The sequence below is a fragment of the Erythrolamprus reginae genome, chromosome 1 (genome assembly GCF_031021105.1).
Source record: "Erythrolamprus reginae isolate rEryReg1 chromosome 1, rEryReg1.hap1, whole genome shotgun sequence".
NCBI lineage: Eukaryota > Metazoa > Chordata > Lepidosauria > Squamata > Dipsadidae > Erythrolamprus > Erythrolamprus reginae.
Genome location: NC_091950.1, coordinates 84,744,715 through 84,771,148, shown reverse-complemented (window position 1 = coordinate 84,771,148; position 26,434 = coordinate 84,744,715). Strand labels below are relative to the sequence as shown.

The 26,434-nt window shown below is 40.6% G+C and overlaps 1 protein-coding gene across 1 annotated transcript; it reads right to left on the bottom strand.

The window, feature by feature from the left end:
- Positions 1-421: 421 nt before the first annotated feature.
- Positions 422-26,434, bottom strand: CHP1 (calcineurin like EF-hand protein 1). The gene is made up of 7 exons (XM_070757164.1): positions 26,181-26,434; positions 18,508-18,580; positions 10,858-10,938; positions 5,531-5,658; positions 4,957-5,018; positions 3,924-4,046; positions 422-1,937 (listed from the first exon to the last, which is right to left on the bottom strand). The coding sequence occupies exons 1-7, from the start codon at positions 26,245-26,247 to the stop codon at positions 1,884-1,886; spliced, it is 588 nt and encodes a 195-aa protein (XP_070613265.1). The 5' UTR covers positions 26,248-26,434; the 3' UTR covers positions 422-1,883.

The following is a 26,434-nucleotide window of genomic DNA, read 5'->3' as shown; positions in this document are numbered from 1 at the left end:
ATCAAGTCCCCCCAGAGATTCATACTGCCCTCACCATATTTGCCTTCCACAACAGTCTGAAGAACCACTTGTGCCAACATGCTTGGGAACACTAGACACCAGCCCCTGCCGATGAATGGAATGCATGATTGGTCTGTCAAAATGAGAGTGGCTGGTTTTTTAATAAATTGGGTTTTAGATTGTTAGTTTTAGTTTAAAATAATTGGATTTAGGTAATTTTGTATTGTTTCTTTTATATGTTGTAAGCTGCCCCAAGTCATCGGAGAGAGGGCAGCGTATAAATCAAGCAAGCAAGCAAGCAAACAAACATTAAATACTTAAATTATTTTGAAAAAGAAAAAGCTGTTTTAAAAATCAAATGAGAATATATCCTTCCATCTTGAAAAAAAGCTATGTACATTTGGAAAAAAAATACTTTAAATACAGATTTCAGGTTTTATTTATGGATTGTTGATGAATACAATAGATTTTACAAGGAACAACATTAAATTACAAGTACACAGGCAAAGGAAAAAAGCTTATTTGAAAATATATACATTTCATCCATAAAATTCTGTATCTTGGTATTATATTATATTCTTTATAAAATGTTTGTATATGAATCAGGATACTTTTCTTGAGAGAATTTGTTGTTATTGTTCCCTGAATGTTTCCCTTATTAAAATTATTGATCTGCAAAAGCATTAATTTCTCTTTGCAACATAAGAAGTAAAATAGTATTTCAGAAAGATCATTGAATTATACAAGATTTAGGTAAATTAAATACAAATGCATTTGACATTATAGGAGACAGGAACCTTTGAACAGTGCTTCTTACTAAAATTTCACAAACACTGTAAAATTATATAACTTTTTTTACTCAACATTTGATAATGAATGCTATTAGTTTATTATAGTAAAGGCAACCTACCTAGAAAATTTATTTATTGTGTTCCTTGTACTGTATTCATTTTAATTATCTGATTTGGTACAGAGATTTTTGGAAATATATTATTTAATATGTCTATACAGGTGCAAAAAATTACAGATTTTCCTATAAACATTATTATTGTTTCTGCTGAATTCTGATCTTTCACCATTTTGGGGGGCTGGAAAGCCAAACAATTCAAATAGGCTCATGCAGCATAATCAGTATGAATAAAGACAGTAGCACAAAGATAACGTTCATTACAGTTACACCGTAGAAATGTATTGCAAATATTTCTTTAACAACAAATAATAAAAAGCACAAATATTTTAGATCAAATACATTCACAAAAAGCAGTTCAGAGAGAGAAAGAGAGAACAGAAAAGCTTTCTATTTAATAGTCTATACTAGTGAACTACATTGCAAATTACAATCTTGGCAGGTGTCCGACTTTCCTGTGGACAAATTAATAACATTTGACACGTTTGGAAGGCTATAATCATTCTAGCCATTGGCCTGTTATTCTTACCGGTACTTTTTAAATATTTTAAAGAGACTGACAAACATCTATTTAAATGAAACCAAGGAGGGGAGAGGCAGTTGCTGCTATTACAACATATAATACTATTAAACCAGGCGTTTTTGTTTCAACGATTCTCAGCTCTTCAGAATGTGCCCTTTCTCTTTAGAAGTATGTAAAATGTGACAGATCACAGTACAAGAGGAGAAATCAATTTATGGTCAAGGAAATCATTCAAGAGCTAAGGAAGATGCCTTGTCACTGCTTAATTTCCAAGCTGCACTGCAGCCACGTTCCTTTGTTCTGATGCAGAAGGAATGTTCTTATTGATGGACAAACTAGGAAAAGTTTGGAGACATACCTCACATGCACCAATAGCAACACTCAGGAGTAAAGTGAGTAAAATAAGCTGTATTTTTTTAAAATATTAGGATAACACAAACTGCCCTTGTTTCATCAGTGAAGAAATCGGATGCTCATTTTTTGTTCTACATCCACTTTTTCCAAAACCTGTAAAAAAGAAGAACAGAGTTAGACTATTCCAATTTCATTTCACTTCAACTTGCTTTTCTTGTATTTTTCGTCACTGGAAATGCTTCTTATGCTCTGTATAAATGTATGTGTTTTTTACTCTCAATTAGAAACCAAAGAACAGTCCATCAAATGTATCCAATCTGTCCACAAGTTTATTACACTGGATCCCAAAGAGTAGCTGGAAAAAATAACTCTTTGTTGCTTTTTGACAGATCAAGGGGATCAGGACTGGCCTGAATTTTGAGGGAACTTTATTTTGAAGAAGCAGGAAAGCCACTGGGAAGGACTGAGCCCATGGTCTCTGCAGATGGTGTTCTCTTGGGATCCAGAATTCATAGTCAATATCCAATCTAAATACCCTTCTAAATCACCCAAAAGAAGATTGCTACACTAAATATTCTTGGTATAGAAAGATGCCTTAGCTAGGTAGCTATGATTTCTTTATATCATAGCACTATCTAACAATATGAAATTCAATGGTGAAAAAAGTAAGGTTCTACATTTAGGCAACAAAAATAAAACACACATGTACAGTATATGTGGTACATTGCTCAACAGTAGTAACTGTAAGAGGGATCTTGGAGTCCTAGTGGACAACCATTTAACTATGAGCTAGCAAGTGTGCAGCAGCTGTCAAAAAAGCCAATACAGTTCTAGGATTCATTAATAGAGGGATAGGATCAAAATCACGTGAAGTGTTAATACCCTGTTTCCCCGAAAATAAGTCACCCCCGAAAGTAAGACATAGGAGAGGTTTCGTAGAATTGCCTAATATAAGGCATCCCCCGAAAGTAAGACGTAGGAGACATTTTGTTTTGCAGCATTCCCAAACAGAAGATATATAACATATATTTGAAGAAAGTATAATTGTTGTACATGGAAATAATGGTACGTAGTACTAAGAAATTCTTGATAGGATTCACAGTTTGTCTGGTTATGCTGGTTTGTGATGACAACTACTGTACAGTATATAATAAATGTTCTTTTTTTTTGTTCAGCAATAAATGTGAATTCTTCATTGAAAAAAAATAAGACATAGCACATCTTTGGGAACAAAAATTAATATAAGACGCTGTCTTATTTTCAGAGAAACAGGGTACCCCTTTATAAGGCCTTGGTAAGGTCACACTTGGAGTACTGCATTCTGTTTTAGTCGCCACGATGCAAAAAGGATATTGAGACTCTAGGAAAAGTGCAGAGAAGAGCAACAAAGACGATTAGGGGACTGGAGGCTAAAACATATGAAGAACGGTTGCAAGAACTGGGCATGGCTAATTTAATGAAAAGAAGGATCAGGGGAAACATTTTAGCTGTGTTGCAATATCTCAGGGGTTGCCACAGAGAAGGAGTCAACCTATTCTCCAAAGCACCTGAGGGTAGAACAAGAAGCAATGGGTGGCAACTAAACAAGGAGAGAAGTAACTTAGAACTAAGGAGAAATTTATTGACAGTCGGAACAGTTAATCAGTGGAACAGCTTGCCTACAGAATTTGTGATTGCTTCAACACTGGAAGTTTTTAAGCAGATGTTGGATAACCATCTTATTGATTGTATTTATATGCCGCTCATTCCAGAGCAAACTCAAGTAGTCTGAAGTAGTGTAGGGATTCCTGCCTAAGCAGGGGGTTGGACTAGAAGACCTCCAAGGTCCCTTCCAACTCTGCTGTTGTTATTTGTTATTGTTGTTCTTGTATTACTACTACTATTATTATTATTATTATTATTATATCTTTTCTATATTTGTTGTGCCATTGATATCCACCTTGAGTTATAGGAAATAGGCAATATGCAAAAATAAATACATAGTAAAATAAATGCCGCGAAATATTAATAGTATGTAGGTAAAAATAACCTGGAAAACCATTAGAGAGAAAAAAAATTCCGATTGTTATAAAACAGAATGGCAGATATACTCTTAACACTTTATCAAACAGATTTACTGATTTGAAAGTTGTCACTGACTTTTACAAACTCTGTAAAGGAGATTGCACTGTCACCATCTTGATCAGCCTCCTGGATTGTTCTATCAGCAATACTACCAAGTTGTTCATCAGAGATATTTACACCAACCATCATCCGCAAGACCTATAATGGTCAAAAGTTCAACGGAAATGAGAAAGTAGCTTTTGTTTTAAATTCAAACGACTAGAAAGAGTCTATCAATCTCATCTCTTGGAATGCCACCTACCTCCCATTTAAAAACAAAAATATAAGTAGAACATGAAAACCTCATTTCTAGATGAAAGGACATCAGCCCACATCCATTTGATACCATCAATAGAATCCGGTATTTCAAAGATAAGTTATTTAAAGAGGTTACCTTAAAATTTCAATCACATTCAAGTAATAAATAATACTTATACACTTTCCAATGCTTGGACACAATTCTCAAAAATAGTTAGTATAGGTGCAATGAATGAAGTGGGCAACTTGCATTTCTCATTACTTAAACCACCCTATCTACACTACTCATATTATACAGAAATGGATTTCAACCGAAGACTGTTCCTTATCCCGAAAGAATAACTATACAAAATCATAATACATATCATACATAATAACTTATGACCAAAATCCCAGGCTCAATTGGGGTTGCAAATCAAGAACTATCTTTGTGTACATAGAAATTTTTTTTTTGCTATTGGCTTTACTATAATGTGCAAAACCACATTGAAAAATAAATGCAGAAATGCCCAACTGACAAACGTTCAATGTCAAGATTGACTAAGCTTTCGATCCTTTCGAGGATTGGATAAAATGAGAAGCCACCTTGTTGGGGGCAATATGTTGATTCTGCAAACTGCTTACAGAGGGCTGTAAAGGCACTGTGAAGCAGTATATGTCTAAATGCTATTGCTATTGCTATCCATTAAAAATGATCACTTAGATACAAAACTTTTTAAAAGTTTTTTTATAATAAGAAAGTAACTTATAACTTATATAGTAACTTATAATAACTTAAAGTAACTTATAATAAGAAAGTAACTTGCTCTACCTGAAGCAGTTCATCTCGAGAAATTTTATCATCTTTGTCCAAGTCATATAATCGAAAAGCAACTAGAAAATGAAACAAGATGAGCACCTTTGGTAAATCTGTTATATACAAACCACATCACATAGGCAATATGGATTCAGACCAATAGATAGGATCATAATAGAAAGGCATTCTTCTAATCTTTAGATGTTGCTAATGGACATTACGTAATGGACACTATGTAAACTCAATAATGAATATAAATCTGTATTTCTCCAATGACGATTTAGATGTAATTTACACTGTTAAATGTCAGCATAATTTTTGTCATAAATATCCATTTACAGCATGGTTATATAAACCTTCAATGAAATCTTCAAAAGGAAGATTTCAGCTTTCAGAATAAATTAAATTGCTGAATTACAGTAAAAGTTTAATAAATGCCCAATATTTATGTTGATTCTAATGAAATGGATAGCAGCCATTTCCTTTGCAGACCGAGCAAATAGATTGACAGATGATGCTGTTAATATGGCTCTACACTTCATCTTACAACAATGCAGTTCACATGAATTACCATTAAAAAAATTCTTACAGTGCAATTTGTTGCTCCGGCTATTAAGAGGTTCTGGGCCATTCTGGTCTCTGCTTTTTTCATTATCTTCAATGGGTCGGAAGTGAGCCAAAGTTCTCATGAATCCACGGAAATTCACCTGATCTTCTCTACATGTATACAATACTGATTGTTAGATTATTTTAATGATGCTTCAGATAAATATGAACAATGAATTATTGCTATTGTGTGTGTAATGTGTCTTATTCTAATTTTCTTTTCAATGGCTAGAAATTCAAGGTAAGCGCTTGTTCAACCAAACAGTAGTTAACTGCTATAGCAAATCTCTTGCTCTCTCTTAATCAGGAGGATAGTCTTAATTAGCAAATAGTAAAGGTTTCATCATCCAGTTACATGTTTCCTTCTCCTACCACATGGATGTTCAAAAGCTGTTCCACCATATCTTCCTAACTCTCTGGAATAGATATTGTGGGTACCATATTTTTCGGTGTATAAGCCGCACTTTTTTCCTCCCTAAAAGAGGCTGATAATTAGGGTGCATCTTATACTCTGAATGTAGGGTTTCCCCCCCCCCTCCAGCCCAACTAGCTGCTAAATTCTTATTTTGTAGGCTCTTTCATTGTTTCTCTCTGTGAATAATGTTTTCCAAGCCCTAAGTCTTTGCAGGGTTTTTTCCATTACTCTAACTTGCTTTGAAGAAGTTTCTTTCCAGCCCTAACAAGGTACTAACAATGTTCCTAACTTTTACTGGCTTGCAAGCTCTTTCATTGTTACTCTCTGAGAAGAAGAATGTTTTCCAAACCCTGTCTTCATAAGCTTTTTTTTTCATTGCTTTACTTGCTCCAGATGTTTCTTTCCAGCCCTAACCTCGAGGCTCGACTACTGTAACGCTCTCTACATGGGGCTACCTTTGAAAAGTGTTCGGAAACTTCAGATCGTGCAGAATGCAACTGCGAGAGCAATCATGGGCTTTCCCAAATATGCCCATGTCACACCAACACTCCGCAATCTGCATTGGTTGCCGATCAGTTTCCGGTCACAATTCAAAGTGTTGGTTATGACCTATAAAGCTCTTCATGGCACTGGACCAGATTACCTCAGGGACCGCCTTCTGCAGCACGAATCCCAGCGACCAGTCAGGTCCCACAGAGTGGGTCTTCTCCGGGTCCCATCAACTAAACAATGCCGCTTGGCGGGACCCAGGGGAAGAGCCTTCTCTGTGACAGCCCCGGCGCTCTGGAACTAACTCCCCCCAGAGATTAGAATTGCCCCCACCCTCCTTGCCTTTCGTAAGCTACTTAAAACCCACCTCTGCCACCAGGCATGGGGGAATTAAGATTCCTTTTCCCCCTAGGCCTTTACAATTTTATGCATGGTATGTTTGTATGTATGTATGTTTGGGTTTTTATATTAAGGGGTTTTTAATTCGTTTTTAGTATTGGATTACTATTGTACACTGTTTTATGATTGCTGTTAGCCGCCCCGAGTCTTTGGAGAGGGGCGGCATATAAATCCAATCAATCAATCAATCAATCAATCAATCAATCAACAAACAAACAAACAAACAAACAAACAAACAAACAACCAGGTGCTATTAATGTTCCCAAGCTCTTTCATTGTTTCTTTCTGTGAAGAATGTTTTCCAAGCCCTAAGTCTTTGCAGGTTTTTTTCCCCATTACTCTAACTTGTTCCAAAGAAGTTTCTTTCTAGCCCTAACCAGGTGCTAACAATGTTCCCAGCTTTTACCGGCTTTAAAGCTCTTTCATTGTTACTCTCTGAGAAGAAGAATGTTTTCCAAACCCCGTCTTTGTAGGGTCTTTTTTTCATTGCTTTACTTGCTTCAGATGCTTTTTTCCAGCCCTAACCAGGTGCTATCTTTCATTGTTACTCTCTACTTAGATTGTTTTCCAAGCCCTAAGTCTTTGCAAGTTTTTTTTCCATTGGTCTACTTTGCTCCAAATGTTTCTTTCCAGCCCTAACCAGATGCTAACGATGTTCCCACTTGCAATCTCGTTCACTGTTACTCTCTGCAAAGAATGTTTTCCACGCCCTAAGTCTTTGCATGTTTTTTCCATTGCTCTACTTCTTCTGACTGTTTCTTTCCAGTAATGTTAATAATGTTCCCAGCTCTTACTGGCTTCCAAGCTCTTTCATTGTTACAGTCTCAGAATAAAGTTTTTTAAGCCCTTAACCAGGAGAGAAAATAATGTGCTGAAGCTGATCAGACTAAGGACGCTAGCCAGATGAATACCTGATAAGCAGATTCTTTTCCCTATTTTCCTCCCCAAAAACTAAGGTGTGTCTTATACTCCGAAAAATACAGTATATAGGGAAGTCTTATAATGCAACAATATATTACCAAACAGGGACAAAATGCTACACTTCACAAATGCTAACTTATTGGTATTTTGCAATTTAGGATCTTAACAGAAATCTCAAGTATCAGGATATACAGTGATCCCCCGCTCTTTGCGAGGGTTCCGTTCCAGGACCCCCCGCAACGAGCGGGTTTTCGCGAAGTAGCGCTGCGGAAGTAAAAACACCCTCTGCGCATGTGCAGAGGGTGTTTTTACTTCCGCAGCGCTAGCGAGGAGCCTAAGATTGGGGGCGGCGCGGGTGTTTTAAAACATCCCCGCCGACATGAGGGGCTCGCTAGCACACCCCCAAACCCGGGTTGGGGGTTCGGGGGTGTGCTAGCGAGCCTCCCATGTCGGCGGGGATGTTTTAAAACACCCGCGCGACTTTCCAATGAGTCCCGAAGACAAACGCGTTGTCTTCGGGACTCATTGGAAAGTCGCGCGGGTGTTTTAAAACATCCCCGCCGACATGAGGGGCTCGCTAGCACACCCCCAAACCCGGGTTGGGGGTTCGGGGGTGTGCTAGCGAGCCTCCCATGTCGGCGGGGATGTTTTAAAACACCCGCGCGACTTTCCAATGAGTCCCGAAGACAAACGCGTTGTCTTCGGGACTCATTGGAAAGTCGCGCGGGTGTTTTAAAACATCCCCGCCGACATGAGGGGCTCGCTAGCACACCCCCAAACCCGGGTTGGGGGTTCGGGGGTGTGCTAGCGAGCCTCCCATGTCGGCGGGGATGTTTTAAAACACCCGCGCGACTTTCCAATGAGTCCCGAAGACAAACGCGTTGTCTTCGGGACTCATTGGAAAGTCGCGCGGGTGTTTTAAAACATCCCCGCCGACATGAGGGGCTCGCTAGCACACCCCCAAACCCGGGTTGGGGGTTCGGGGGTGTGCTAGCGAGCCTCCCATGTCGGCGGGGATGTTTTAAAACACCCGCGCGACTTTCCAATGAGTCCCGAAGACAAACGCGTTGTCTTCGGGACTCATTGGAAAGTCGCGCGGGTGTTTTAAAACATCCCCGCCGACATGGGAGGCTCGCTAGCACACCCCCGAGCCCCCAACCCGGGTTTGGGGGGTGCTAGGAAGCTCCCATTGTTGGCGGAGACCTTTTAAAACACTCGCGCGGCTTCCAAACCGAGTCCTGGAAGCCGCGCGAGTGTTTTAAAAGGTCTCCGCCAACAATGGGAGCTTCCTACCACCCCCCAAACCCGGGTTGGGGGCTCGGGGGGGGTGCTAGGAAGCTCCCATTGTTGGCGGAGACCTTTTAAAACACTCGCGCGGCTTCCAAACCGAGTCCTGGAAGCCGCGCGAGTGTTTTAAAAGGTCTCCGCCAACAATGGGAGCTTCCTACCACCCCCCAAACCCGGGTTGGGGGCTCGGGGGGGGTGCTACGAAGCTCCCATTGTTGGCGGAGACCTTTTAAAACACTCGCGCGGCTTCCAAACCGAGTCCTGGAAGCCGCGCGAGTGTTTTAAAAGGTCTCCGCCAACAATGGGAGCTTCCTACCACCCCCCAAACCCGGGTTGGGGGCTCGGGGGGGGTGCTACGAAGCTCCCATTGTTGGCGGAGACCTTTTAAAACACTCGCGCGGCTTCCAAACCGAGTCCTGGAAGCCGCGCGAGTGTTTTAAAAGGTCTCCGCCAACAATGGGAGCTTCCTACCACCCCCCAAACCCGGGTTGGGGGTCCGGGGGGCGCTGTCTCTCGGCGCTTTCGTGCTGAGTCCGGGAGCGAACTCGCTCCCGGACTCAGCTGGAAAGCGCCGAGAGACAGCGTGGACAGGCCCGTGCGGCGAGAATGAACGGCGTGGGCGGGCGAAGGGCGGGCGGCAGCGAGGAGTTTGCGTGGGCGGTGGGGAAACTCCTCGCTGACGCCAGCAAGAGGGGGAAGACCCAGGGAAGCCGCTGCCATCTACGCATGCGTGCCCGGCACGCATGCGTAGATGGTATTTTTGACTTCCGGGTTGAAAAATAGCGAAGTACCCTATTCGCAATGGTTGGGGACGCAATAAACGGGGGATCACTGTACAGTGATCCCCCGCTCGTTGCGAGGGTTCCGTTCCAGGACCCCCCGCAACGAGCGGGTTTTCGCGAAGTAGCGCTGCGGAAGTAAAAACACCATCTGCGCATGTGCAGATGGTGTTTTTAACTTCCGCAGCGCTAGCGAGGAGCCGAAGATTGGGGGCGGTGCGGCTGTTTTAAAACGTCGCCGCCGACATGGGGGGCTCGCTAGCACCCCCCCGGACCCCCAACCTGGGTTTGGGGGGGTGCTAGCAAGCCCCCCATGTCGGCGGCGACGTTTTAAAACACCCGCGCGGCTTTCCAATGAGTCCCGAAGACAAACGCGGAAGTTTGACGTTTGTCTTCGGGACTCATTGGAAAGCTCCGATCGTTTTAAAACAGGCGTGCCGTTCTCCGCTGACTCCTGGCGAACTTCCCCGCTTTAGGAGTCAGCGGAGAACGGCGCGCCTGCTTTAAAACGATCGGAGCCGGCTGGCTCCGATCGTTTTAAAACAGGCGCGCCGTTCTCCGCTGACTCCTGGCGAACTTCCCGGGCGAAGGGCGAAGGGCGGGCGAGCGGGTGCTGGGGGGGGCTTCGCCCTCCCGCCAGCAAGAGGGGGAAGACCCAGGGAAGCCGCCCAGCAGCTGATCTGCCCGGCGCCATCCACGCATGCGTGCCCATAGAAAAAAGGGCACGCATGCGCAGATGGTGTTTTGACTTCCGGGTTCAAAAATCGCAAATTACCCTGTTCGCAATGGTCGGGGACGCAATAACCGGGGGATCACTGTATACTAATGCTGCTTTCAAGCATATGCAGTTGGCAGCAATTGAAGTTTACAGACTCTATTGATTTGAATTTCATCCAGATGACATTGAAGATCAAGTCTGTAATCTGAAACTTTACAAATTAGCATTTAAGAATATCCATCTAGATATATTCTACTAGCATTCTCATGGAATAAATTGAACTCAGATGACATAAAACTTACCCTTCTGGGAAAAAGGCATTGATAATCCTATCCCCCAATGGGTTAATAGCAAGTTCTGGAATGCGTTGAAAGTCTTCACGGCTACAATATCAAATAAATGAATGTTAGTTCATAACCAATGTAATTAAAAGTATCTATTTAATTTTGTGTATGTTTAGGACCTATAGCACGATATATTTTATTTATTATTAGAATTGGGAGGGACCTTGTAGGCCATCTAGTCCAACATCCTACTCGAGCAGGATTAATAATCAATGCTGGGAAATCATGAAATATTGAACTAAATTTAACAAAATATCTATATATTTGTACTGTTGGGACTTTGAAATGACTAATACAATACTTTCTTTAATAAATTGGAATCTTCTAGCTCAGAGGTCCCCAACCTTTTTTGCACCAGGGACCGGCTTTAAGCCAGACCAGTTTTCCATGGCCCGGTGGGGGGGGGAGCTAGCTGTCAGCGGCGCCGTAAAAGGGGCGATCAAGAGAGGAATGGGTGAATGAATGGACGGAGGGTGGGAAGGAAGGAAGGAAAGAGGGAAGGGACAGGAACAAAAGAAGGGTGCAAAGGAAGCAAAGAAAGGTGTGAAAGGGGAGAGTAAGAGAGGAAGGAGTGAAAGAAGGGAATGAGGGAGGAAAGAAAGGAGGAAGGAAAAGGAAAGCAAGAAATGGAGGGAGGAAAGGAAGGAAAGAAAGAAAGAAAGAAAGAAAGAAAGAAAGGGGGAAGGGACAGGAACAGAGGAAGGAAGCAAGGAAACTTATGAAAGGGGAGAGTAAGGGAAGAAGGTAGGAAGGAGAAAGAAAAGAAGAAATAGAGGAAGGGAAGGTAAAAGAGAGAAAGAAAAAGAGCAAGAAAGAAAGCAAGAAAGAGAAAGAAAGAAAGGCAACTTCAAAGAAAGGCTCACCGAGCATCTTTCACTCTCTCTCTCTTTCTATCCCTCTTTCTTTCTTTCTCTTCCTTTCTCTCTCTCCTCTTCCTTTATCTCCTCTCTCTCTCCCTCTCTCTTTCTCTCCCCCCTCTCTCCCCCTTTCCCTCTCTCCCTCTCTTGCTATCTCTCCCCCCTCTCCCTCTCTCTTTCTCCCTCTCCCTCTCTTTCTCTCTCTCCCCCCTCTCTCTTTCTCTCTCTCTCCCCCTCTTTCTCTCTCTTCTTCTCACTTTCTCTCTCTTGTTTTCTTTCTGTCTCTTTTGCTTTCTCTCTCTCTCACTCTTTCTTGTTTTCTTTCTCACGCTCTTTCTCTCTCTTGCTATCTCTTTCTCTCCCCCCCTTTCTCACTCTCTCTTTCTCACTTTCTCTCTATCTTGCTGTCTGTTGCTCTCACTCACTCTCGTTCTCTCTCCGTTCTTCTCAGCGATGACGCGCGCACGCCCTGCCCGCCTCACCTTTGCGAGAGCACTTTCGCCCCGGGCTCTCAGCAAGGGGGTTTGCAGGAGAGGCAAAGGTTTTTCTTATTTTGAATATTCCGAGTGGGCTAGCAGGGAGATAGGGAGCGCGCGCAACCGCCCGTTCTCCCCCGACATTCAATATCACCTTCGCCGGCCTCCGCTGAGGAAAGCCTTTGCCGGCATTTCCTCTCGGCGTCAAGGAGGCGCAGCGGCGGGCGGAGAGAGGGAAGGGGGGGCAGCGGCGTCCCTCCTGGCCTTGGCGGGCCGCCCAACCCTCCCCACCTGCAAACGCGGCGGGCGGCGGGGGGAGAGCGAGGAGCCGGTTCCAGCGGGCGCGGGGCTTGGCTGGCTGGCGGGGGGAGCGCCGCTGGTGGTGCGGAAAGGCCGAGGGGGCCCTGGCGCCGCGGACCGGCTGAAAAGCCCCAACGGCCCGGTCCCGGTCCGCGGACCGGCGGTTGGGGACCTCTGTTCTAGCTCACTATCAATTTAAAATTACATTTTACCATGTAGAAAATCTAAATTAAATATGAGCAATTTCCACTATAATGAAACTACAAAGAAAAGTTTTAAGAAAGACCATCTTCAAAGAAGTGAAAGATATGCATTTTTAAATTAACTTTCATGTTGCTACATTATTTAATACCCAATCGCTTATCTATATCATTGTGTCCACTCTTAATCTTTTTTTTTGTTCAAATGCCATCTCCATTAACGTCTTTCAGTAAAAGCCAGGAGTGTATTAAAAAACAAATCACCATGCTCCGTTACTTTTGCTTCAACTTTGTTAAAAAATTTAAATGCACTAGCTATATCTGTCCAAAGCTATTCTATGAAAAAGAAAGCTCCTTTAATCAAAATATTTTTCAAACATAACAGGTTAAGGTATAGTACTCTACAGCAGTGTTTCCCAACCTTGGCAACTTAAAGATATTTGGACTTCAACTATCAAAATTCCCCAGCCAGTGAATGCTGACTGGGGAATTCTGGGAGTTGAAGTCCAGATATCTTCAAGTTGCCAAGGTTGGGAAACACTGCTCTACAGTACTCTAGTTTCTTATACTGTATACCTCTATGATTATATTTTATTTTTATTATATAATTTTAAATATATTGTTTACAAACAGGGTTACCCAGACTTGGCAACTTTAAGACTTGTGGACTTCAACTCTCAGCTATACTGGCTGGAGAATTCTGGAAGTTGAAGTCCACAAGCCTTAAAGTTGCCAAGTTTGAAGACCTCTGATTTAGAATGATAGAGAAAATTACCCCTTCAAATCTAAATGCACTTGAAAAAGAAAAATAATCTGGAGTATACAACCTAGTGCTGTACAATAACTGTAGAGATTTACTAAAGAAAGATTGTAAGCCTAATAACTCAATTATTTATATTGAAAGTCCAATTCAAGTGCTATTTTGCCCATCACTAAGGAAAGCAAGAGTACTATTTTAAGAATCCTTTTTTCACTTTTACATCCAGTAAGGCCAATAAAATATTTCAGACACCTCCCTCCTTCAACCAAACCAATCTTTTCTTGGGCTCTTTGCAACTGCAAAGAGAAAGCAAAGCAATATTGTTGGGAAAAGCCTCAGCACTTTTTAACAAGTTACAGACAGAAGATTGGATTCAGATTGGATTCTGAAACATTATCATGGGACACGTATTATCTATCTTCTTTGGTGAGTCACAGAAAGTGTCCACATCAGAGGTGGGTTCTTACCGGTTCTAACTGGTTCTTTAAATCCGTTAGTAAACCGGTGATGATGTCATGGAGCAAGTTCTGTCCATGCTGGTCTATGGGTGCCGCCATCTTGGATTTTGCTTTTGCGTATGCACAGAAGCTAATTTTTGTTTCTGCACATGCGCAAAAGCTATTTTTTTTATTGCCTGCGGGCATGTATGCACACACCTGGCATGACGTTGAGCAAATCGGCAGCAAAAGGATCCACAACCCACCATTAGTCCATATTTCTACATGAGTGCTCTCATATGCTTCAAGGTACTTTTTTGTTTGTGACTCCAAAGTACAACTCCCTGAATCTTACTCCAAAATAAAATAAAAGTCAAATAGCTAGCAGCTATTCTTGAAAATATTAAGATTTTGTTTTTATTTGAATATTCTCTCAGTGGATTTATAAATGGATATTTAAATAGGATTGTCACTGTGTAAAAGTTTCCTAATCCACTTATCTAGTAATCCCACCCATCCAACCATATCTAATTGTACAATGCAAATCCCACTCAACCATATTTACCTGTGCAAAATTAACTAATTTAACTCTATTTATTTATTGGTTGGTTGTCCAATTTCTATAGCCACATGTGATTTTTGACGGCTTACGAAGTTAAAAATTACAGTACAATATTAGAATCTAACATAATATATATTATCATATATTATATATTACAAAATGTTATTGTATTATATATAATATATATAAGCTTCCTCCACTAACTTTTTATTTCTTTTTGTTCAGATTCAGGTTTTAAAAATTAAACAGACCATATCTCTCTCTATATTGTATGTTTTACAGCTGAGCTTTAAGTTGAACATTAACCTCATGTTAACTACATATACCTTTTAAAAATCTATTTTTGTCACTGTCAATCACCTTTAAACATGCCATTTTACTCATGAGGGTAATATTATTTACCAGGAATGTTAACTAGAAAATCTACACAAGTCATAAAAGTGAATGAATACTGAAATGCAAGTTTCGTTTTAATTAAACCTTCTTATACTAGTTTAGGTTGGAATTTACACGGGAATGTTTGTTTCTTCCATTTGTATGCCATAGCAACACTATCAGGTAAACTCTACCCCAAAATAATTGTTTTTGAAGCAATCTGGAACATAGTTCCCTCTAAGCTGAGCAGTGAGCAATGGCTCACTTAAAAATCATCATCAACTCAGAGTTTTTCAAACCTGCCCAGAAGCCGAGAGGGAAAGAGTGAGAGGGAAAGAGTGCCACCCAGTCCCAAAGGGACTGCCGCTCAGACACTATACTTTTCCGCCCACCCCAAAAAAAAATTAGAGGGAACACTGATCTGGAATATTTAGTTTTGACTGCCATCATTCAGAACAAATCGTACATCATATATTTAACAAACCAGCCTGCCAAACTACAGTTAAACATTTCATTTTTTTTTATTTGCAGAGGTGTAAATTGATAGATTGATCTACTATGCCAGGGGTATCAAACACAATTTCATTAAGGGCCGCATCAGGATTGTATTTGACCTGCAGGGGACCAGGGCGGCTTTAGTCAATTTGTATTTGTATTTGTATTTATTAGATTTGTATGCCGCCCCTCTCCGAAGACTCGGGGTGGCTAACAACAATATAAAAAGACAATGTAAACAAATCTAATATTAAAAACAATCTAAAAAACCCCAATTTAAAGAACCACTCATACATACAAGCATACCATGTATAAATTCTATAAGCCTAGGGGGAAGGGAAATTTCAATTCCCCCATGCCTGATGACAGAGGTGGGTTTTAAGGAGCTTGTGAAAGGCAAGGAGGGTGGGGGCAACTCTGATATCTGGGGGGAGCTGATTCCAGAGGGTCAGGGCCGCCACAGAGAAGGCTCTTCTCCTGGGTCCCGCCAAACGACATTGCTTAGTCGACGGGACCCGGAGAAGGCCAACTCTGTGGGACCTAACCGGTCGCTGGGATTCGTGCGGCAGAAGGCAGTCCCGGAGATATTCTGGTCCGATGCCATGAAGGGCTTTATAGGTCATAACCAACACTTTGAATTGTGACCGGAAATTGATCGGCAACTAATGCAGACTGCGGAGTGTTGGTGTAACATGGGCATACCTTGGGAAGCCCATGATTGCTCTCGCAGCTGCATTCTGCACGATCTGAAGTTTCCGAACACTTTTCAAAGGTAGCCCCATGTAGAGAGCATTACAGTAATGGAACCTCGAGGTGATGAGGGCATGAGTGACTGTGAGCAGTGAGTCCCAGTCCAAATAGGGCCGCAACTGGTGCATCAGGCGAACCTGGGCAAACGCCCCCCTCGCCACAGCTGAAAGATGTTTCTCTAATGTGAGCTGTGGATCGAGGAGGACACCCAAGTTGCAGACCCTCTCTGAGGGGGTCAATAATTCCACCCCCAGGGTTATGGATGGACAGATGGAATTGTCCTTGGGAGGCAGAACCCACAGCCACTCCGTCTTATCTGGGTTAACATCGCTCATGTCAGGGACGTCTGTGATGGACTGAGCACTCTAAACTTTGTGAAGACCAGTGAAAGCAGGCTTCCATGCTCCATTTTCAGCTGCGATTGCCTCATGCAACTCACTACCAGCAAAAATGTGGCCCTCCCAAGCTCCGTTTTCAGTGGCAGAAGCACTGGAGGGGGGTCCTTCCTTGTTTCCAGGGCAGCCCTATGGCCCAAATTTAAGTGGGCCTTGAGTTTGACACCTCTGCGCTATACTATGCGATTAGAAAAATATGTCTTTCCATTTCAAGCAAACATTCGTTGCTCTGGTAATATCACCATGCCTTTTTCTTGCCCAATTACTGCACTTTCTAAAAAGTGTCACCACAGTGTAAGTCAAATGTAAACACTAAGGGTACAGTTACAACGATGAAGTCACCCACCTATTACAGCGTGTGAAGACAGAAGAAAAAAAAGGGATAGAAACATGTCATAGTTGTTCATGATTGTTATCTGACTTTACGGACATTCAGAAAGAAATCAGATGCCTACAATGGATGGATAGAATTGTGCAAAATCTTTCTATACTGGGTTTATAATGAAGAAAATAATACCTTTTATAAACCTGAAGAAAAAGAAACATTAGGGATAATGCTAGGAAAGGGACACTTTACTATTTATAACTTTTATTAGTACCATAATGGTGACTCAGGGGAAGATAGAAATCCACTTCTTAAGATAAAGGGAAAAGAAATATTTCAGGATGAAGAAGCAAAAAAAATAGTACTTAGTTTAAATTAGATACTTTTTGGAAAAGAATGCTAAATGAAGAAATAAATAAAAAATAGATAAGTATGTCCTTTAAACAATTTCCCAATACATATTACACCTAAAATATTTCAAAGTCAGCAATTTTTAAGTATTAAAATAGTAAGTATACCGCCTCTCTCCGAGTCCTCGTAGAGGGGGGGCATACAAATCTAATAAATTATTATTATTATTATTATTTATTATTATTACTGATAAATGCAATCTTAATAAATTAGAAGCGCTTCTGCACCTAACACATTCAGCTTATATATAAAGTTCCAAACAGAATTTATATAAGCTTGTTATGTAAGCCTCTGCAGGCTACTGCCTTACCCTATTTAGGGGAATGAAAGAAATATAAGATCTAAGACTGAAGAATTCAGATAATGATTGGTTCTCCATTTGGCAATAGAAAGTAATATTTAATGAATGATGATCCAGTCCTGTAACTGTTCTTCCTATGTTTCAGCCCTAGTCCCCTAATTATCATTGCTGCTCTTCTCTGCACTCTTTCTAAAGTCTCAACATTATGACAATTTTTCACACTTATGACCGTTGTAGCATCTCCATGGTCCCATGATTTACATTCGCATGCTTGACAACTGACTCACATTTATGACAATTGCAGTGTCACGGGCTCATGTGTTCCCGTTGCAAACCTCTAACAAGCGAAGTCAATGGGGAAACCACAGTCACTTAACAACCGTGTTACTAATTTAACAACAACAAAGTAAAAATGGGGCAAAACTCACTTAACCAATTTTTCACTTTACAACATACATTTTGGGCTCAACTGTGGTCATAAGCTGAGGACTTTCGGCATCAATGCTTTTGAAGAAAACTCCTAAGAATACCATGGACAGCCAATAAAATGTAACAAATGGCTCATTAAACAAATCACTCAAGACACAAATAACCAGGTTCAATTTATGACAATTGACACACATTATTATTTGGAGAAAACTGTAATGCTGGGCAAAATGGAAGAGAAAAACAGCAATAGCAAGCTGAATGAATGGATTCTGTCATTGTGGCCATATATACAAACATCTAATGCCTGTAGACCACATTAGGGATAGATCGTAATGAGGATAACCTGAACCAGGGAGAAAAATTGGGGGGAGGACATGCCTGGGATAAACATATATCCATCCTAAGATAAAATACAGGAAATAGTATAAGGGCAGTATAAGGGCAGACTAGATGGACCATGAGGTCTTTTTCTATGAGGAATGGCAAAGACTATTTGCATAATTAGAAAGCTAAGAGAATAACTAAAAGTACTTACCTTAGGGTACCATTCTCTCCTTTGTCCAGGCTAGTAAACCGACTGTATAGACGAGTAATCTGACTATGAGAAACTGGGAGAAAAAAAGAAATAAGGCTTAAATTAAACAAATACATTCATTCATATTTCATACTTCTGAACTTCTCATTTCTTTGATTTACTTTATTTATTAAATTTATATGCCACCCTTCTCCCAGTTACTGGTAACTTATACTGAGATATTGTTTCTGATACAAGAGGCAATGTAGGTACAGTGGTACCTCATCATACGAACTTAATTGGTTCCAGGAGGAGGTTCGTAAGGTGAAAAGTTCGTAAGGTGAAACTATGTTTCCCATAGGAATCAATGTAAAAGCAAATAATGGGTGCAAATCCTTCAGGAAAATCCCAAACTTTAGAAGGGAGGCGAACAGAGGGCAGGGAGGAGCAGCTAAAGGGGGCGGGTGGAAGAAGCAAGGCTAAAGGGTGAGTGGGAAGGAAGGAAGGCAAGGGGGGCGCCCCTCCCTTTTCTTTCTTCAAACGACACTCTTTCAGTGCTTGCAAACACACTGTTCTCCTAGTTATTTAAATGGAGTCTCTTCCCCCTCGAAGCCGCCCCTCCCTTTTCTTTCTTCAAAAAAGGGGGGGGGAAAGAAACCCCTTCATCCCAGCAGCAGCGGCTTGGGTTCGTAAGGTGAAAATAGTTCGGAAGAAGAGGCAAAAAAAGCTTAAACACCGGGTTCGTATCTTGAAAAGTTCGTTAGAAGAGGCGTTCGTAAGATGAGGTACCACTGTACTTCCATCATGATATAGTCCTATCCTCTATGAATTTCCTAACTATCTTTTAAAACCAGCAGGATATGTTCAGTGGTAACAGTCTGGTGACATTTAAATAATGTTAATTAAGTTGTAATTTTACATCACACTTTTTATCTAGGAGATCGAAGAAAAGTATATATGCAGAAGGAATGGAGAATGGCCTTGATGGTTAGAAGGAAGAGCCATTACCAAAGGCAACAGTCAGGTAAGAGGGTCTCCAGGCTCATGCCAAGAAAGGAGCATGAGTAAATGTCTCAAGACAGACCTCTCCCTAATTGACACAAAGATAAAGGGAAGCACAATCAGATTTGCAAGATTTTCTTACTATAGATGTCAAAATAAAAGTAATCCTGACCCGTGTGTCATTTTTAATCTATTATTATTATTATTATTATTATTATTATTATTATTTATTAGATTTGTATGCCGCCCCTCTCCGTAGACTCGGGGCGGCATACAAATCTAATACATTTATTTATTTAGCAAATTTATATGTGGTATATATAACTGAATAGGTCTCTTCACTGGCATAACCTAATGGAAATGATATAAAAATCATTAAAACAATTAAACATAGCTAAAAAATGTATTAAAAACATAAAAATGAAGATTGTCGAGAATAACAATCACCTCAATACAATACAGCCAACTCATGGGCTTCCCATATTTTAAGGACTTTCTATAAAGCCAGCAAGGGTGGTGGCTAATCTTACCTTGGAGGGAATGACAACATTTTTAAAAAATGTATTTTATTTATTTATATATTGAGTTTAATACTAATACTCCTTCTTCCCTCTATGATCCTCACAATAATAACCTTGTGTTGGGCTGAGAGAGAAAGTGACTGTTTCAAAGTCACCCAGCCAGACTTCATGTCTAAAATGGGACTAGAACTCACAATCTCCTGGTTTTTAGCCTGATGCCTTCAACCACTAGACAAAGTGATATTTCTTTCCTCCAATTTTACCACCATAATAATCACTCTCTAAGCACTGTATGAACTCATGTTCTGAGCCATAATGTTCAACCTTGGATCTCATAATGTAAAAAATTTCTTTCCTCATGATGATGTTGAATATAGAATTAGGTCTTATAATGTAATAACATAGGTCAAGTATTCAATGATCAAGCATTATGCCAAGATCCCGTACCTGTATCTTGGTATGAATTCTCCAGTCCCTAGTTTCAAACTGTTAATGAAAAGACTACAATCCCAGCTCCTAAAGTTTCTTGCTCATTTTCTATCATAGTGAAAAATGCTAACTTCAGTTAAAAATTAAAATGAAGAAATGATAAATCTGTGGTGAGTTGGATCTTTTGTTGCATAACCACCAAATGTGTCACAGCCTTTTAATGAAACTTTGCAAAATCTTCTAAAAATCCAAGTTCACAGGGTTTCCTGGTCTGCTGTTAATTTATCTGCACTGATTTAGTATCCCTATGATTACTAAAGTAGTTTTATTTTTGTACATCAAAATATACTAAGCATTTCCAAAAATTACACTAACATTTGCTGTAGTTAAGAACTGGAGAAAAGAGACACAAAGTACACAAGCAGTCAACTGTTGACAGACTTATCACCTGCACAACCAGGAAGTTCAGCATCTTAATTGAGAAAATTGAATTGCCTGCTGTGAACTTTTGTACCATAATGAGATTATTTAGCATTCTTTAACCCAGCGACTCCTATTGCAACAGGTCCCTGAGAACAGGTTTAGAAGGAGGAGAAGAATAGTATGGAAATTAGCAGATGACAAACTGACTCCATAGGGAAACCCCTGAAAATATTACTCCTAACCTACCCCATTATCAATTAAGCAACAGATACATTCACTTCAACAACCACAAAGTGTTACTTATTGATTCTGGTTTTGATATCCACTTATACACCTAAGTACAGAGGCTGGTATCAGTTTTTATTATCTAAGGACACTGCTGACTTATAAATCATTGTTTTGAGTTCTAATATTTTTATGACAAAGCAACCTTATATTTCTCAGTGTTTGTAATTTAGCTGTCATCATTGATATTTAATAACCAAGGTAGTATTTCATTTAATAATTAAGAGACTTCAGCTACCGAGGAACTCAAATTGTAGGTTTCAAGTTAAGAGTTAAGAGTTGGAATAAAAATCTGAATTAAAATCACTGTTGTCTAATTCAGTATGGTAGTTCTTACATTAAAATACTCGATTGGCTTCTCTAACATAGAACTGTGTCAAACCAAACATACATACATGAACAAAACACTGAATATTTGCAAGTAACTTCAAACTATATAACTAGTCTTTCCTCTGGCATTGTCTATGAAACCCAACTTTTTTTGAGAACACAATCCATATTAGGACCCAACTCTTCCACAAAATTACTAGGAGGCCCAGGCAACTTGCTCTTTTAGCTTTAATTCCTTAACTATAAAAAGGAAATTAAAATGTTATTGAGTTGTTCATCTTCATAATATAAAAAGGCTTCAGCATTTTTTAAGTTAAAGTACAGCATATTAAATTATTAAAACTATGATAAAACCTCTTATTGCATTCATACAATAAGGGGAGAATGGGGAGAAGCAAAAATTCATACACACTAATTGTGCTTTATTTATTCCAGGACACATCAAGGATAAATTATACCATTTATAAATAATATGCCAATAGCATGCATGCATTTTAGATATATAAAAATAAGAGATTCCTAGACTAAAGTAATAGATCTAATTCTATGGAGGAGAAATAGAAATGAAATATATAAAACGAATATATTGTTGTATGACTAAAAAATAATTATTATATGGTATTTACTTCCCAGAATGTACTTGCAAAACTATTCTGTTAGACGTGATTATAAATTATTACAACATTGCATACAATCTAAGAAAAAGCACTTCATATAAGTACTGTATTGATTTTGAATTCAACTCTATGATTATTCATCATTTTAAAAAGCTCAGGATAACCCAGTAACAAATAATGCTGTTAAAAAAGGCTAAAATATGCACAAAAGAAGCACAATCTATTGTTAATAATTAACTAATGAATCAATGAAGCAATGAGAGTGAATTATTCTCTTCACAATATGCTCCATTATTAGAGCCTCGATGGCACAGTGGTTAGAGTGCAGTACTGTATTGCAAGCCACTTCTGCTGATCATTGGCTGCCAGCAGTTTGGCAGATCAAATCTTAGTAGGCTCAAGGTTGACTCAGCCTTCCATTCTCCCAAGATCGGTAAAATGAGGATCCAGATTGTTGAGGGGCAATATACTTATTCTCTGTAAACTGCTTAGAGAGGGCTGTAAAGCACTGTGAAGTGGTATATAAATCTAAACGCTATTGCTGCATCAAAGAGAAATTTTTGTTAAAGTTCATAAATGTTTATAATAAAGCAGCATAGAAATCTTAACAAAAAGTTAAAATAATTTGAATATTTATCCAATGTTACAAATTAAGCAAAATGGCATTTACATGATTATTGAACAATGAAAAATCCTGAAATGACAGTAATTCAGCAGCAATGGGAGCTATTTTCATATATTTTATTTTAAATAAGCTGCTATTATATGCCAAAAAAAAAACCCACCAGGTAAATTTGAAAAACTTTCCAGAATTGTTTCTATGACATTATAGTCCTTTTTTCCAAAATGATCAGATGAGTAACTGAACTGCTAAACTTGCTCTAAAAACATAATGAAGAATTGAAAATACAACACCTAATAGAAAAATATTAATTTTTTGCTAAACAGAAAGTAACACATCCTTTGGCTGCAACCGGGAGTATTTATATAGAATGGGGTGGTATAGTTGTTCATATAAGCATAATTTTGAATCTGTACAACAAAGAGTTCATCCTCATGTCCCCTTAATTACAGCATTAATATATATATTGTAAAAAATATTACTTATGTCCCCATCCTGCTGTCTTCCTTCCTTTTATTCCCAGACCACAGAGGAAACAGTTTAGAACCGTACTTAATTATTCCAATTTTAAAATTGTTTTCTCAACTCAGTTTTTTGCTATGGACACTAAATGGGAAACTTCAGTTAACAAAGTCTTTGGACCATTTTGTTAAAGCTAAGATCTGCCCAGCTTTTATGAGTTACCTAAGCCTGCTGTGACCTTGCCCTCTTTCCTTTATTTATCCTGTCTCCTAATTTTATTTTGGCTTGCAAAGAGACAGGACACCTGACTTCTGTAGAGGCGTCTCTACATGTGACACATTCTTTCCAAACATTTGTGGGATCTCATACAAGATCCTTACATACACTAATACAGTATAATCCTCTTTTTTTAAAAAATAGACCTGTGTTTACAAAACAGAACTTGCATTCCCTTTAAGAGAATACAATGTCTCTGTTGCCAAGTCATTTTAAGCACAACTTTTGTTGTTGTTTTATCACAACTTTCATGAGGAGAGTTGAAAGAAATGTCTGGCAGCCAGCCCCTTCTGAGTTCCAGGCTCCTCACATCAGAAGGCAAAAAGAACATGGAAGCATTGTGATATCAATGTGCTGCAGCATTCTTTTAGCTTGCCATTATTGCATCAGATCTCTCCCTTATTTGCTCTGGGATAGGAAGCCCTCCCCACCCCCACTGCTTGGAACCAAGCCCAAAAATCCAAAGCAATCACAGATAGATTGGGTCAACTGAGAGGGGAAAAAGAGGCATTGCTTGGAGATTGCCAGATATTCATGTTCTCATAGGCCATTCCTTCCTTCCTGTTCTGTCCATTTTAACTTGCTGGAAATCCTCAATTTATAAAATCACTGCAGCACCTTTATACAGGACATTTCTTTTCTTTTTTTTTGTCATGATGCTTCTTTTCATATCAATTTGTCCTTGGTTTCTGGGTTGTCCTCACACAATTCCCACATTTGCAACCTTCTCAAAAGATTTCCAATTCTTTCTTATGCGTCTTAAAATCTCCCCCCAGGGAACCATATTAATTCTTTCATTCTTATGCCTTCATCTGATCTCTTGGCTTGATCTTTCAGGAGCCCATCTTTAGAAAGTGTCTGATAACAAGCCCCAGGGCGAGGTTGCTCTGAGCCAGGAGCACCAGAAGAATTCCCTCCTGCTTTGCTTGTGAGCCATTCCCTCCACACCTGTGACCCGCCAACTAAGCTATTTTTGGACCCAGGTGTACGTGTGCTCTTTTCAAGCCTTACATTTAGAATTGATTTGATGGAAAGTTTACACAGGTTCAAAATATTCCCATGCCGGACCTGATAGTTGGACAACTTAATAGGTGCGAAAACTCACCTTTTAATGTCGTTCCACCCCACACCTATACTTGCACAATCCTGCTCGTCTCCCTTGCTAGCTGTAGTTCAGCAGTTCAAATCTCACCACCAGCTCAAGGTTGACTCAGCCTTCCATCCTTGAGATGAGTTAAAACTAAGACCCTGATTGTTGGGGGCAATATGCTGTAAAAGCACCATGAAGTATAAGTGCTATTGCTATTATTAAGGAAAGTAGTAGGGGGTTGTTTTTTTCCATAGGCAGGCTAGGCACTTGATAAAACAGGAAATGAAGAGAGAGGAATCCACCTATTGTTTTTTTAAACTTGTTTTACATGAAAATGGACAGGACAGTCCCATTCAGGAGGCCCTACCTACCCCTGAAGCAAAGTAGGAAATGACCATCAGAGTCACCAACCAATTCCCTGCCAGTGGGGGCCGGCATAGCTTTTCTGCCAAGACTCAAGGACGCATTTTAAGGTGGCCAGCTAGCCTTCTTCCCAAGTGTTATAAACATCTACCGGTATCTATCTATCTATCTATCTATCTATCTATCTATCTATCTATCTATCTATCTATCTATCTATCTATCGGATTTATATGCCGCTCCTCTCTGAGGACTCAGGGCGCCTTACAACATATAAAAGAAACAATGATATAAAATAGTTAAATCCAATTAATTAAACTAAATAAGCTAATATAACCCCCCCCCCCAATTTAATTAAAATCAATCACACCCATTCCAGCAACAATCAAACATGACATCCCTCGGCCAGGGGGCTAAGATCTAATGGCCCAAGCCTGGTGGCATACATGAGTCTTAAGACTCTTAGGGAAGAGGATCATTTTCCCCAAATGTTGGATAACCATTTCTCTGAAGTAGTGTAGGGTTGCCTGCCCAAGCAGGGGGTTGGACTAAAAGACCTCCAAGGTCCCTTCCAACTTTGTTGCTATTATTATTTATTATAAATGCCAAACTCTCTCTCAGTGTCCTTTAACCGGATATAAGACATGGGAAGACGCTTCGTTATTCCACGAGACAGGATTTTTTTTGGGGGGGGGCGGGAATGGTTTGGTTTGTAGTAGTAGTAGATGCTTGGAACAAACTTCCAGCAGACGTGGTTGGTAAATCCGCAGTAACTGAAATTAGACATGCCTGGGATAAACATATATCTATGCTAAGATAAAATACAGGAAACAGTATAAGGGCAGACTAGATGGACCATGAGGTCTTTTTCTGCCGTCAATCTTCTATGTTTCTATGTTTGGATCGCGCCAACTCGACCGATACCGGCTATCGTTGAGCGAAGCGCGCAGGCTCAGGGAGCCGGGTGGTCCAAGGTGACCCGGAGACCCGGAGGAAGGGCGGACTCGGAGCCGAGGGATGGTCACGACCGGGAAAGATCACAGCGCCGCCACCTCGCTCAATACGGCCCCGCCATCCTCCGAGGAGGCGGCGGCAACGCGGAAGGGCTCGGTTGGCCTCGTTCCTTGCCGGTGGCAATGAAAGTTATATATTCAAGCCAAGGGAAGGAAGGGGAATTTCGCCCGGCCAGAACCCCGAACAGGCGAAGGTCGGCGCTCTTGCTTCGGGCGACGTCGCCGCGCCCGCCGCTGATCGTTTCTAAACCGGCGCCTACTCACAGCCCGTCTCCTTCTTGACCTCCTCGATCTCCTCGTCCCTGAGCAGCGTAGACGCCCGAGAACCCATCGCGGCCGCCGCTTCTGCGAACCGTCAAAAAAGAGGAGGAAAGCTCCAGTCGCTTTGGCCTAGAGCCGGCGCCGGGACCAATCAGCTGCGAGGATGTCGCGCGAGCTTCCCGGCGATGCAACTGACAGGAACGCGCCGCGCCTCCCCCCTCCCATCCCTCTTTATCACCCCGAGCTTCTCCCCGCCC

Excerpts from the sequence above, each read along its gene's own strand:
- CHP1 (XM_070757164.1), bottom strand. The coding sequence starts at position 26,247 with ATGGGTTCTCGGGCGTCTACGCTGCTCAGGGACGAGGAGATCGAGGAG. Across the intron at positions 10,939-18,507 it reads GGAGAGAATGGTACCCTAAG|CCGTGAAGACTTTCAACGCA; the intron begins GTAAGTACTTTT and ends TTGATATTGTAG. Across the intron at positions 5,659-10,857 it reads AATGCCTTTTTCCCAGAAGG|AGAAGATCAGGTGAATTTCC; the intron begins GTAAGTTTTATG and ends GTATACATGTAG.